The sequence below is a fragment of the Calonectris borealis genome, chromosome 3, assembly GCF_964195595.1.
Source record: "Calonectris borealis chromosome 3, bCalBor7.hap1.2, whole genome shotgun sequence".
NCBI classification, from domain to species: domain Eukaryota; kingdom Metazoa; phylum Chordata; class Aves; order Procellariiformes; family Procellariidae; genus Calonectris; species Calonectris borealis.
In genome coordinates, this window is record NC_134314.1 from 118,907,662 (window position 1) to 118,920,917 (window position 13,256).

General features: G+C 49.1%; 1 protein-coding gene across 6 annotated transcripts in view; it reads left to right on the plus strand.

The window, feature by feature from the left end:
* MEIS1 (Meis homeobox 1) overlaps nucleotides 1-8,664 on the plus strand; it is a 109,758-nt gene extending 101,094 nt beyond the window's left edge. For 2 of the 6 annotated variants that reach the window (XM_075147647.1, XM_075147645.1), the window contains exons 10-12: nucleotides 2,800-2,858; nucleotides 4,126-4,215; nucleotides 7,102-8,664. In XM_075147647.1, the coding sequence (XP_075003748.1) occupies nucleotides 2,800-2,858; nucleotides 4,126-4,215; nucleotides 7,102-7,385 (433 nt within the window). In that variant the 3' untranslated portion in view covers nucleotides 7,386-8,664. Of the gene's footprint in view, nucleotides 1-2,799; nucleotides 2,863-4,125; nucleotides 4,216-4,492; nucleotides 4,589-7,101 lie in introns of all 6 variants that reach the window. The other 4 variants (XM_075147646.1, XM_075147643.1, XM_075147649.1 and 1 more) reach the window with 3 other exon arrangements.
* The last annotated feature ends 4,592 nt before the right edge of the window (nucleotides 8,665-13,256 follow it).

Below are 13,256 nucleotides of genomic sequence, written 5' to 3' on the forward strand. Positions count from 1 at the left end.
CTGATGTGTTCTTACGAATTCCAGGTTTGGGATGCAGGAAGAAACTTGAAAGTGAATACTTTCTTCTTTTTTTTTTTAATGCATAGTGGTTTGGAGTCTACTATAATGCAAAGTAAAGCGTTCTGTTACAAAGGCAGGGAGGATGGGACAGAAGGTTAAAGGGCATCCTGGAAACAAACAGCTGGACCAGTTTATTTAAACAGATACAAGGATGGGGAGCTGACCTCCGTTTGACTTCTAGTGGGAGGAGCGAGAATGTCATTTTATTACTTTGCCCAGAAGGAAAATGTTCTTGCGTCTGAATTCCCCCCGAAGACATCCAAACACTGGGCTGTTTGGCAGAATTGCTACTTATAGAAAATACTTACACGAATGCGTAGGAAGAAGATAACTGTTAAGTACCTGTGTGTAAAGTGTTCTTAAAGCAGATATCCCGAGCGATAGCGTGGGGCAAACAGGTGAGAATATGTTTTACTGTAGGCACGTCTTGTGGATAATTATTGGTAAAGTCTAGCTATATAGTTTATTATTCTAGCTGTATAGTTTATTATTGAGCCCCCCTTCTTATTAAAAGCGCTTGTAGTTTGGAGGAGAAGGACGAGAAGGTTGCGAAGTTGGGGTGTGCGTGCTTCATCTTGCTCAGGGTTGCTTTGGGGTAAAAGCTTTTGGCAAATGAAGGTTTCGGTGACCAGCCAATCTCACCGGCTACCAAAAACCCTCCCCTCCTGCCGCAGTAACAGGTCCTGGCAATCGGGGAGGAGAAGGATGGAGTAAACATAGCAAGAGCCTGCCAGGCTTGCAGAAAGAAATGGCTGGGGCACTGGGGTTTTGTGTTGTTGTTTTACTTAGGAGAGTTACTGTGAAAATTGCTTTCTGCAAATGCAGATTACAGATATTAAACAATTTTCTAATTGGTCATGGAGCTAAAGCAGCTAATGGGGGAAAAAAAGCAGATTTTTTTTAATTGCTTATTTCGCATGGTGTTTGTGCTACACCTGTGCTTATAATGAGAAAGGAGAATTAGTCTAACCTTCTGCTCACATGATTCTAATTTTCATGGTTTGTACAAGATAATGATAAACTGATTTGCAACACCGTTTGCTGGAGTTGAGGGGTTTTTTTTTATTAGAAATGTGTAGAAAAATTGATCCAATACTGTTGCTGACAAAACATGACCTAGTTCAGGTGTAAGGTTTCCGAATTGGCACCTGGAATTGGTGCCTTTGAGCCCACTTTGTCGAGACAGGTTTGATTAGGACTCAACATCTTGATTCATTTTTGCAGGAGTTTGGGTAATGGGAGTCAGTCGGGAACGGGAGATAGGAGGAGACCGAAATCGCGGTGCTGGTCTTTGATGAGGGCAAAACAAACAGCACGGGGCGGTGGTTTGCGATTCTTCTCCCCGCCAGCGTAGGAGAATGGGTGGGCAGAGCTGACTCCCGCGGGAAGGTCCTGGTGGCTTTATCTCTGCGGTAGGAGAGCTCCTGCTAAGCCACCCCAAGCAAAGGCAACAAAAACAAGCACCAAGTAGCCCTTTGTGGACTTTCCCATCACGTTTCGCAAGTGTAGTGTGGTTTTACCCACACTCATGCTTCTTCCTTCACCAGTAAATATTGTGGCATACACATTTTTATTATTCTTTTTCTCTCTCGTGAAGAACGTAGTCTGGTTATGAGGTTTTGCCGTGATTAAATCTCGTTGGAGATTTTTTCCCAAATGGTTTTTAACTAAGCTTTCTGAGGAGCGAAACCGCAAGAGAAGTTCTTCTAACGCTCTTCAGACAGGTTCCCAACCGTGGTTTCGAGCCGCTTGATTTCAGCGCCACGAGGACTGCCCGCAGAGGAGACCGGGGCACTTGCGATCCCTCTCCTCCTTCTGTTTCGCTCCAAATTATTTTAAATATTCCTTTCCCAAATAAGCATAGCAAGACTAACTCAGGCGAAGAGTTACAAAAACGCAAGGAGTACAGTTGCAGATGGCTATTTTTAAAAATGACTGTACCTTTTTTTTTTTATTTCCAAAGCTCTGCTTTTCATTGTTCGAGGGGAATTTTCAGTAGTCCAGTAATTACAGTTTAACAAGATGTTTGCTGTAAATGGTCAGGCCTAGCTGGAGAAAACAGGATTATAAATTCAATTACTGTAAAGCTATGACCTCGCCTTGACCCCTCAGACTTTGCATAAAGAGAGAGGGGGGGGAAAAAACCCACCAAGAAATGGCTAGGAGGAATGCACGGCTCTGAAGTCCCCAGCAGTGTGACTTAGCGGTGATAAAACTCCAGACGTTCCCTCATTTGATGGGGTTCTGCCATCACAGTTCATTATCTTAATAGTGGGCATTAAAAGGGAATTAGGTTTGCGAGAGGTAGGGGCAGGTTTTGATAAAAAAAAAAAAATTGGAAATAAGAAGTCGAGGACAGAAGGCAGAAATGGCACTAATGAGGGGGAGGTAGCAGACGCCCTCATGAACATCTTGCCGGCTTCACCCGTTTGTTTTTTTTTTTTCGTGCCCTGTTCTGAATTGAGAAGAGCGTTGCTGGTATTGTTTCCTGAAAACTCAGCTAATTCCCCCATGAAAAGATGAAATGGAAGTGTCCAACTGTGGTAAAAAGCAGGCAAACATAAATCAGCTCGGAAACCCCAAGCTCGTACTCTCAAAGGTCATCGGGGTTAGAGGTTTTTGCAGTATTTGCATCCACACGCAGCCCGACGGAGAGCACCGCGGCGGGGCGAGAGGGCTTGGGGATGGGTGGAAGTCATCCCTTCCGTAACCGTTTGCTTTCCTCTTTTTTTATTGCAGGTTTATTAACGCTAGAAGAAGAATAGTTCAGCCCATGATAGACCAGTCCAATCGAGCAGGCAAGTCCCCAATAGTAACTGTATTCGAGTCACGCAGGCGAAAACCATCCTCAAGCCATTCACCGGGAGGTCCATTACCTGGTAAATAAATGAGAAATGAATGCTGGGAGTGATTGACAATTAAAATACAACCAGCTTTGTTTCATTACAACCCTCATCATTTTAACACGATTAAAATATTTGGGGGAAAAAAAGACATTGAAAATTCAAAAAAAGAAACTAAAATGATCCGCTTCGTGACCGGACTTCCCGTACACATTCGGAATTAAAGTTGTTTTTATTTTTTTTAGTAGTTGTTTTGAGTTTTCCTTCCCAGCTCCTTCTGCTCCTGTGACCACTCCCTGGTGCATGGCTTGGTGTGGAATTGCTGTAAACTTTATTACCTGTCAAAAGGGCAAAGGGGTCAGAATCGCTTGTGGGACTCAGTAAAGTTCAAAGACATTCAATGAGGTAGAGCTTTATGTGCTTTAATAACCCAAGGCAGCTTACTTCTGAAGCCAGCTTTTAATGTACAGTTAAAACCTCGAGTTCAGGTAGTGGTACTTGTATAGGGTCCTTTTGTCCCTTGCCTCTTCTTTTTAGTCGCTGTCTTTTGGGATCGCTGCGTGTTTGGGGTTTACTTGGGGAGGGATTTTTTTTCTTTTTTTCTTTTAAAATCTTAAGTTTTCTCGTGCCGGTTCTGTCTGGGGTCTCGGCTCGCAGCTCTGTGTGGGTATTTACCATCGAGGAACAGCCTATTACTCCCAGTTGGTTTTGTTTTCCGAGTCTCGCTGCCAAACTATCCAAATCCGTCGTTGTCCGAGATGCCTTTGGGCCACGCTTCCTCTTCGAGTACATTCGATTATTTTGTCATTAGAGGTAAATCTCTGGCACGGACGTGTTCAGGTGCTGCTCTTAGAAAGGCGCACGGGCGTAATTTAACACACTGCGATTTCAGTGTGACTATTCCAGCCATAAAATCCGGCTCCTATACAGGTCTTTGCATTGACGTCAGCAGCGGCAGCAGCTGGAGCTGGGGCTCCTCGTGTCTCGAGATTTCGGATCGCTACCTTCATTTCCAAACTCGCAGTAGGAAATTAAGCCAAAACTAAGCAAGCTTGTTAGCCCGGCCGCTAAATTCGAACAGTGGATGTTTTTCCCTCTTTTTAGAGCCGGCATCGATAGCCGTCTCACGCAGTCAGTGGGTGGGTGGGGTTGCGTCTTGACGCCGTGAGAAGAGGTGACCCTTTTGGCTGTCGCTAAAAAGCAATGTTCTGCGCTTTTCCAGTAAGTCAAGGAACACCCTATAACCCCGACGGGCAGCCGATGGGAGGTTTCGTGATGGACGGCCAGCAGCACATGGGCATCCGAGCGCCAGGTAAGCCCCCGGGGGAGCGTCGCCCACCGAAGGGTGACCTCGGTCGCGCCACCGCAGGTAACCGCACCTCCGCCCTCCGCCGTCGTCTCAGCTGCCTGCCTTGCCTCGCCTCGCCTGTCTTCTGCCTGCCTTCAACACCGCCGAGGGAAACCAGGCGTCTTCTCGCTCGAGTGGTCCTGGACCCTCTGCCGTGCTGTGTTTTGGAAAGGGGCTTTTGGCACTATCTGTTGACTTTGCTCATTCTCTGGCATCTTCTTGGATTTTTATCTCCCTCTAGGACCTATGAGTGGAATGGGCATGAATATGGGCATGGAGGGGCAGTGGCACTACATGTAACCTTCACCTAGGTAACCAATGGCAAAGCCAGGGGGAAGTAAGTACAAACGGGGTCTTTGTTCTCACTTTGTCCCAGGGATATTTGTCTCCTTGCATTTCCCTATGTTCTCCCTGCCCATAGCCTCATGCTTGTTCCTTCCTTTCCATCCATCCGTCCTACGCCTGGGCTCCTTCGGGTTTCTCTCCCTCCGGTTCAGCTCAAGCTTTCCAAGCTCCCAAACCCCCCGTGTGCGCGCGCGCGCCGTACATTGACGCCGCCGTACATCGACGCCGCCATACATTGATGCTATTATCCATCCCCGAGCACATGACAAAACAAGAAGCAGCCGGGGAGGTGGGGGAGCCCGTCGTCTTGGCAACAGACTGATTTGCAAAATGTAAGCGGTCTGCAGCAGCGCAGGGAGAGGAAAGAGCATGTCCCCAAAGTGTCATAAATCTGTCTAACCGCAGTTGATGCATGAGTTACATTTCTCCCGCTAACCTGCAAGACACCAAAAAAGCCAAACAGAGACTTCTCGTAGGTTTAAAAAAAAAAAAAAAAAAGAAAAAAAACCCCGGCGGCTTCACTTAGTTGCGTTTTGGAAGGCGATGGACGAAACTTTGATTTTTTTGTGTGTGTGATTTTTTTTTCAAGTTTATTTCTCTTTGTCTGTCCATCATAATGGGATTACGTGTGGCAAAGGAAAAAGAGAGAATACAAAATAGAGGTGTGCGCAGCAGGCTATGGAGCTTAGCCCAGGCTAATTGACTATATCCAAATTAAGTATGCCATCACTTGCAGTGTGACAAATGGATTTGACTTATTCAGTATACAAAAATAGAGATCATTAATGCAATCTTCAGTGGCAGGCCTTGCGAAGAAAGCCTAGAAAAACTGTCCCAGTTTTTTTTTTTTCCCCCTCTTGTCTTTTTATAGGAGAAAATACGTTATACAAATTTTAGTTGTTTTTTTTTAAAAAAAAGAGTAAAGCGGTTTGAAACACCGAGGCACCGGTACCATGTTTAAATGGTGCCTCATTCTGTTGGTTTTGCTTTCTTTCTGGAGTTAAAAGCAGTTATTTCGGCATCTTTGTTGTGCCCCCAGCCTATTTTAATGTAGGGCTTGAAGTTACCCAGGCCAAGTGTGTTTCATAGTCGTCTTCTCTGGGCGCGAGTCAAAACTAAGTTTTAACAATTAGCTGTGAAAACATTCCTCTGAGCTTGGGAATGCAACAGCCTTATTACCTCATCATGGAAATTTCTAGCTTAGTTAATTTAAATATTGTTTCTTAGTTTCTGGGTCAATTAAATTTAAATGATGTATTTTATGCTTCGTGACCAATTAAATTAATAGGTTATTACAAAAAATATTATCATCTTTTTTGATTAAAGAGCTGTGAGTACAGTATATTTTATAAGCAATTTTCATTAGTTCAAAACTGTTCCTTTAGGCTAGATTAAGCAGCTATTCATTGCTAGAGCCTTGAGACCTGATTCCAAGGTGTTCGGCGCATTCACAGCGCGCTCTTACTTAGAACTAAAGCCAATTGAACCTACTTAGCAATAGCGTATGCCTTTCACCCTTGATGATTATGGAGCTTATAGCTCTCCGAAACAATACACCTGTCAGTTCCCATCAGCTACAGCAATCCAAGCAGAAGGCAGAGGCCCACGGAAAGCAGGAGGTTTTATTGTTTTAGGTCCAATTTTGTTCTTATTGTTCTCCCAAACCCACTGAAAGGTTGACTGAGTTGCGCGCCTGATTTTTTCGGACAGAAGTGAGCAGGGGGAAAGAATTAATTGATAACTGTTATTGATTTATATGTATTTTTTTTACGTGTTTAAAAATACAGGTTTGATTTAACAATCGTCCTTAGTAATCCTATCAATTTCGGCTTCATATGAGGCCTTTGTTCAGCGATGTACGTGCTTGCTGTATAGCGTCTGTTTGAATAGCACAGATACTTGGGACAGATTCCAAGTGATCGGGCTTGAGAGCTAGATAAATAACTGTTGATAAACCTCAACACCGATTTAACCCATCTCTCCTCCCAAGCCCCTCATTAACTGCTATGGATTCACCGCCTCTCATTCCCAGCACGCTTTTACAAGCGGGGAGATGAAGGCGGGTAGCTGGAGCAAGGCCACAGGGGATAGAGCCCACCTGAGAGCCCTCGCAGGGCTTCCCCGGCTCGGTGCCACCGCCCCGCGTGACGTTAGTCGTCATCGGGCTGGCTCTGCCTCCGGCATGCTTCCAGACCAGAAGCATCTCCATCGCACACATTCCAAACCGGAAAAGCAGAAAGCGGTTTTTATCTCCCAAAACTCTGCGTTTGGAGGGGGGAGGATGTTCTTGGGGGTTTTTCTGACCTGGGAATCCTTCCCGTTTGCCATCGTTGTGAGTCCCTACGTAGGCTCCGATCACCCAAAGGCAACTGCATTTGCGCGCCCGTGTCGCCACGTCCCACCTTTGGCTCGAGCCTGGCCTTCCCGTGCCCGAGCGGAGGAGCTTCACGGCCCGATGTCGGTAGCTGGTCCCCACCACTCACCACCGCCTCTTTCTCTCCGCAGGGCTGCAAAGTATGCCAGGGGATTATGTGTCTCGGGGTAGTCCAATGGGTATGAATATGGGACAGCCAAGCTATACCCCACCCCAGATGCCCCCCCATCCCGCTCAGCTGCGTCATGGCCCCCCCATGCATACCTACATTCCTGGACACCCTCACCACCCAGCGATGATGATGCATGGAGGACCACCCCACCCTGGAATGCCCATGTCAGCATCAAGCCCCACAATGCTTCATACCGGCGAGCCGGCAGTGAGCGGACAAGTGATGGACATTCATGCTCAGTAGCTTAAGGGAAATACGCGTTGTCTGCAGCGACGGTAGATTTCAAACATTGTCTTTCTGCAATGACTATGGAGTTCTTGGCGTCAACTTTGGACCAAGGGACGTTCCGATTCTTCACAGGGACCCTGAAAAGCAGGAAAACACCAACCGAAGTCAACTTCTGGGGACATGCTAAATACCTATATAAGACATTAAGAGAACAAAGAGTGAAATATTGTAAAATGCTATTATACTGTTATCCATATTACGTTGTTTCTTATAGATTTTTTAAAAAAAATGTGAAATTTTTCCACACTATGTGTGTTGTTTCCATAGCTCTTCACTTCCTCCAGAAGCCTCCTTACATTAAAAAAAGAAGCCTTACACTTATCCTGCAAATGACAGAAAGGGCTTATTTGCAGGATTTTTAGAGCATTAAAATAACTATGTCAGGCAGAAGAATCTTTCTTCTATCCTAGGATTTCAGCCATGCACACTCTCTCTCTCTCTCCCCTCCCCTCTCTCTGTCTTTCTTCCCTTTCTTTCCCTTTCTCCCCGTCTCTCTCCCTCTCTCTCTTTCTAGCCTGGGGCGTGAATTTGCATGTCTAATTCATTTACTCACCATATTTGAATTGGCCTGAACAGATGTAAATCGGGAAGGATGGGAAAAACTGCAGTCATCAACAATGATTAATCAGCTGTTGCAGGCAGTGTCTTAAGGAGACTGGTAGGAGGAAGCATGGAAACGGAAAGGCAGTGTATTTGAAGCCTAATTGTCACATCAGAGCATCCTTGTCCCCATGCAGCAACCACCACCTTGTACATCACTTCCTGTTTTATGCAGCTCGAAACATGGACTGAAGATTTATTTTTAATATGTTGACTTTCTTTCTGGGCAAGACATCGGTCATGTGTGCATTTTTTTTTTTTTCCATAGTCCCATCATGGAGCATTTATGTATACATTGTAAATAAATTTTGTGCAAAAAGGACTGGAAAAATGATCTGTATTATTGCAATTTTTTGTAAAAGTAGCAGTTTGGTATGAGTTGGCATGCATACAGATTTACTAAGTGGGATAAGCTAATTATACTTTTGTTGTGGTTAAACAAATGCTTGTTGATAGCCTTTTTCTATCAAGAAACCAAGGAGCTAATTATTATTAATAATAATCATTGCACACTGAGTCTTAGAGTTTCTGATTGAAACAGTTTGGATTGTATAATAACTCAAAGCCCAGTTGTAGTAGTTTGAGTGCAGTAATGAAATCTGAATCTAAAATAAAAACAAATTATTTTTTGTCATGGTGACTCCACTGCTTGCAAAATTTGTTTCCTGCCCCCCTTCAGTATTTGTAGCCATTCTATCCCAAATTGGGAGCCGAGCAGCTACAAAATTCAGCTAGCTCCAGGCATGTACCTATCATTTGCTATTTAAATATCGGCTTCGTATTTAAAGAATGTAAAAGTAATGCTGCGCTGCATAAAGAAACTTTCTCGGAACTTGCACTGTAAATTGTCAGGATGGGAACTGTTGCCTGTTAATAAATGTAATATCGTAGGGCATTATCAGACAGAAATTTGTAAATAGTATTACTCCCCCCGCCAAATTACAGTTCTAAAACGCAGTTTAAATTATTTGAGCCACTGACATACTACGTTTCTTTCTGGAATTGAACATATTAAGGAAGGAGGAAAATAAAACTTGGAAAACATCGCCCGGGCAATGCATATTTGTAAGTAAATGACGTGCTGGTGCGAGGGGCTGCTGGACCTCTGCGAGCGGAGCCTGGCGCAGGCCGTCCTCTCCTCATTAACCAATTTCCTCGCACAGCTGTACTTTCTGCACCGCAGCCAGTGAGTTAAATAGCACCGAATAGCCCGGGTAGGCTGCGATACCTCCTCATTTTCTTTAAATAAAATCGCAGCTCTATAAAAAAATAGAGTTTCCCGGGGGTAGGAAAAATACACAAATAGTTTAATTAAGGCAAAATCGTGCAACAGCCCCCCCCACACCCTCCCCAGCCGGTCGGCACCCCCGACGGGCCCGTCTCCCGGGGATGCTGCGGGGGGCGGCTGCCCGGCGGGGGCCCAGCGGCCGCCCCCGGCCCGGGCTCCGCGTCCGCCCCCCCGGGGTCCCCCCGCGGGTCCACCCCGGCTGCGGCCGGGGCTGGGCGGGGGGCAGGCAGGGCTGGGCAGGAGTGCAGGCAGGATGCAGGCAAGGGTGCAGGCAGGGCTGGGGGCAGGCAGCGCAGACCTTTCTGAATGAAGCAAGCCACCGAAGTGGGGTCCTCTCCCCCCGCAGCTTGGATCTCCTCCCCCTCTTTTTTTTTTTTTTTTTGTAACTCTGAGTTTTCTTTTTTTTTTTTTCCTTTTTTTCCTTTTTTTTTTTAAAGGGCCGCTGTACCGCCAAAGAGGCTGCACATCCCGGCTCCCGCTTTGTGAGCCCGGAATAATGACACTTTTCTGCCAAAACGTGAATGAACGGGGCTCGTTTTTTGCTTTTTTTTTTGTTTGTTTTGTTGTGTTTGGTTTTTTTTATGTTTCTTGAAAGACAAAAACAAACCGCCCTCTTGCATGCGAGGGCACACGCGTCCCTTCCTCCCCGCAGCCGCAGAGAAGTGGGGCACAGACCTTCCTCCATCGGACCCTTTTTTCCCCTTTTTTTTGTTTGGGGGGGGGGCAAGATTTCAAATTAAACCCACTATTATATCCCAAGACATTTAATCAGCTGTAATTATAACACATTCAAAATGAAGAATATGCCTTGACAGTATTTTTATTGTTATTGTTCATCGCATGATGTTAGACAGCTTCAGAGGCACAGGAAAGAGAAGTAAACGGGTTACAAATAGGGAATTATCCCTCGTTTAGCATTAAAATTCATTTAGATAAAATTGCCACAAACATTTAAATGGGGAGATTAGTTCCCCCTCACGCCTTATTGCACTCTCTCAATGGCTCCGTTAAGAACATTTTACACGTTGGAAATTCCGCCTTTTCGGGCCGCTCGCTGTTTCCTAGCTACCCTCCTTTCACCGCACCGGGGGAGGCCGCCGGAGGGGACCGGGGGGGGCCCGTCCGGCTGCGTCTCACCGCCTCGCCCCGGCCCCGGGGACTGCGCGCCCCGCCGGAGTGCGCGCTGCGCTGCGCGGCGCTGCGCGGGCGGCGGAGTTTGGGAGTGGGCAGGGGAGGGACGGCTCGCCGCCCCGCTGTCCTGCCGCTGCCCGCAGCGGTGGAGCAGGAGGAGGAGGAGGAGGAGGAGGAGGAGGAGGAGGAGGAGGAGGAGGAGGAAAGCCGGCTTCGACTGCCATCTCTTGGGGGCTCGGGAGAGTGCCGGCGGGGGGGGGTGCTGCGCGGCCGCCCGCGCAGCGCCGCGGGCATTGCGCGCCGCCGGCCCAAAGTTTGTGCAACCCCCGGCGAGGCTTTATTCTCCCCCCCACTCCTTTTTTTTTTTCTGAGCAGCCCCAATTTTCTTCTTCCCCCTTTCCTTTTTGTGTCCCCCCCCCCAGGGGCGCAGCGTCCCGCGGAGCCGGCTGCGCGCCGTGCCGCGCAAGGCGGGCGCAACGCTTTAGTTCCCCCCTCCCAGGGGCGGAGTGGGGGGACAGACCCGTCAGCGCGGTATTTGCGCGCATCGCTGCGCGGGGCCTGCCCTGCTCCTGGGGTGGGCATCCGCAACCCACGAGGGTTTTTTTGGGGGGACAACAAATCCCAGCCAAGCTCAGCGGGGAGGACCGAGCCCCCCGCCGGGCAGAGGGGCTCGCGTCGGGGGTGCCTGCCCCACCGGCCTGTCCGTGCCTCCCGCAGCCACAGGTACTTTTGGGCTCAGAAGCGGCACTTTTCGGACACGCGGTGAATATTTCCACCCCCGGCGCTGTTGCGCGGAAAGTCCCCGCTGCCGGAGCCTCGCTCCGCGCGTCCTGAACCCGCGTGGAAAACTGCAAAGTGTTTACTCCCTCCCCTGACCTTGCCATGCCGCACGGGATAATAAAAAAAAAAAAAAAAAATAATAAAGCAAAGCAACGTCTTCCGAGCGCCGGGAGGAGGCGGCTGCCCCCGGCCGCGGGCAGGGGCGGGCGGTGCGCGGCGCGGCGCGGAGGCGATCACGCGTGGGGCGGGGCGCTCCCGCTGCCGCCGAGGTGCCGCCTGGAGGTGGCTGCTCAACTCCGAGCCGGGCTGCTGCTTTGTGTGTGACAGCCAGCAAACCTTCCCCGTCCCTTTAATGCGTGTGGAAATAACTGCATGCCTGTGTGGCAGCTGCTTCTAAAGCCCCAACTAACTCTTTTGGAAGAGCAGGGGGAAAAGAGTGAAAGGCGAAAGAAAGACTGTTCATTTTTTTTCCTTTGGTGCCATTTTGGATGTCATCTGTTACCTTGGTGACTGTGCTCAGCCCCCAAAGCCCCTGGATTGTTAGAAAAAAAAAAAAAAGCATGCTATTTCTGCACCGTCATTTATCACTGTCACCGCATAATGATTCCCCTCGCAGCTCCTTATTGATGTTTGTAATTGCATTATCTCATAAAGGGAGGGGGTGGCGGGCCGGGATGATCAATGGAGCCGCGCCGTGCATGCCGGGGTCAGGGGCTGCGGGAGGCGGCGGCCCCCCCGCTCCCCGGTACCCCCCCTCGGTCTCCGCCTGGCAGACAACAAGTCCCGGGCACCGCCCGGAGCGCGGCCCCGGCAGCCGGTGTGCAGGGCAAGGGCATCTCCCGGGCGGGGCCGTCCTTCTGGGACACCCCAGTTTGGGAAGGGGGGGGGGGAGAAAACAAAAAATAAGGCTCAACCAAGGGAAAAATTAAAGTGGATTTAATATGATTTGGGTGGGAAAAAACACTTGGTAAATTCCGCCCCCCCCCCGTCCCGAAGCGTTTGGCCGGGTACCTGCCTGGAGGGCGGCGGTACGGGGGGTGGGGGCGAGGCTGCGCTGGGGCTCCGCGGCCCCTTCCCCGGCAGCGTCCCCCCTGCCCCGCGGAGCTCGGGCGCGGGGGATGCGCGGGGCCCCGCGGCGCGGAGGGGCGGCCGCCCCGGGGAAAGGCCCGGCGGCGGGAAGCGCTGTCGGGGGACACGGTGGGAGCTCGGGTGGGGGGCAGGACGGGGCCGGGCCCCCTCGGCGGGGAGGAGGAGGGCGCAGAAACCCGGCTTGTTTCCCGCATTTAGTTGTTTTTTACCGGTTTCTTTTCAGCGCGGCGGAGCGGCGCCGAGCGCTCTATAGAGAGGGCAGCGCTGCTAAAAACCCCCCAAACCTGAGCGGCCAACGGGGTTTTTTTCCCTTCTCCCTTCTCTCTCCCCCTGCTCTATAAAGATTACCAACGAAGTAAAGATTAACTCCTCTCCCCCCCACTCCTCGCCGCACAAAATGAACTCCATGTGCAGCGCCCAAAAGTTAAAAGAATTATTTCCCGTCCACTTTCCCAGAGGGTGAGCTACTGAACCCCCAAACCCAGAACATGGGGGACCTAAAGCCGAGCCTGTGTGAGCCAGGGCAGAAAGATGCTGAGTTAGCCACAGCCATCCCAGGCAGCCCCGGAGCCTCCCTTTAACGCGCAGCGCTAAACCGAGGGGAGAGAGCAAATTCTCTCCAGCTCCTTCCCCGCATTGATCAGCTTTCCCCCCAGGTTTCCCCCTCCTCAACCTTCCCCTTGGAAATTTAGCAACGCTTTAGTTTGGAAGTAATACATTTACAGCCTAAGTGATATTGTTCTTTCCCCTATATATATATATATTTTTTTTTTTTTAAATCTTTCTGTTTTTCCTCCAGGAATGAGGGTTGGCGCTACCGTTAGCCTTGTAAAGAAACGCCGGTTGTCTGCTTCTGCATAAACATTCACGTTTCCAAATAAACTTTATAAGGGTTTCCATTGGAAAGCGAAGCAGTCGGCACTGCGGAACAGTGGGGC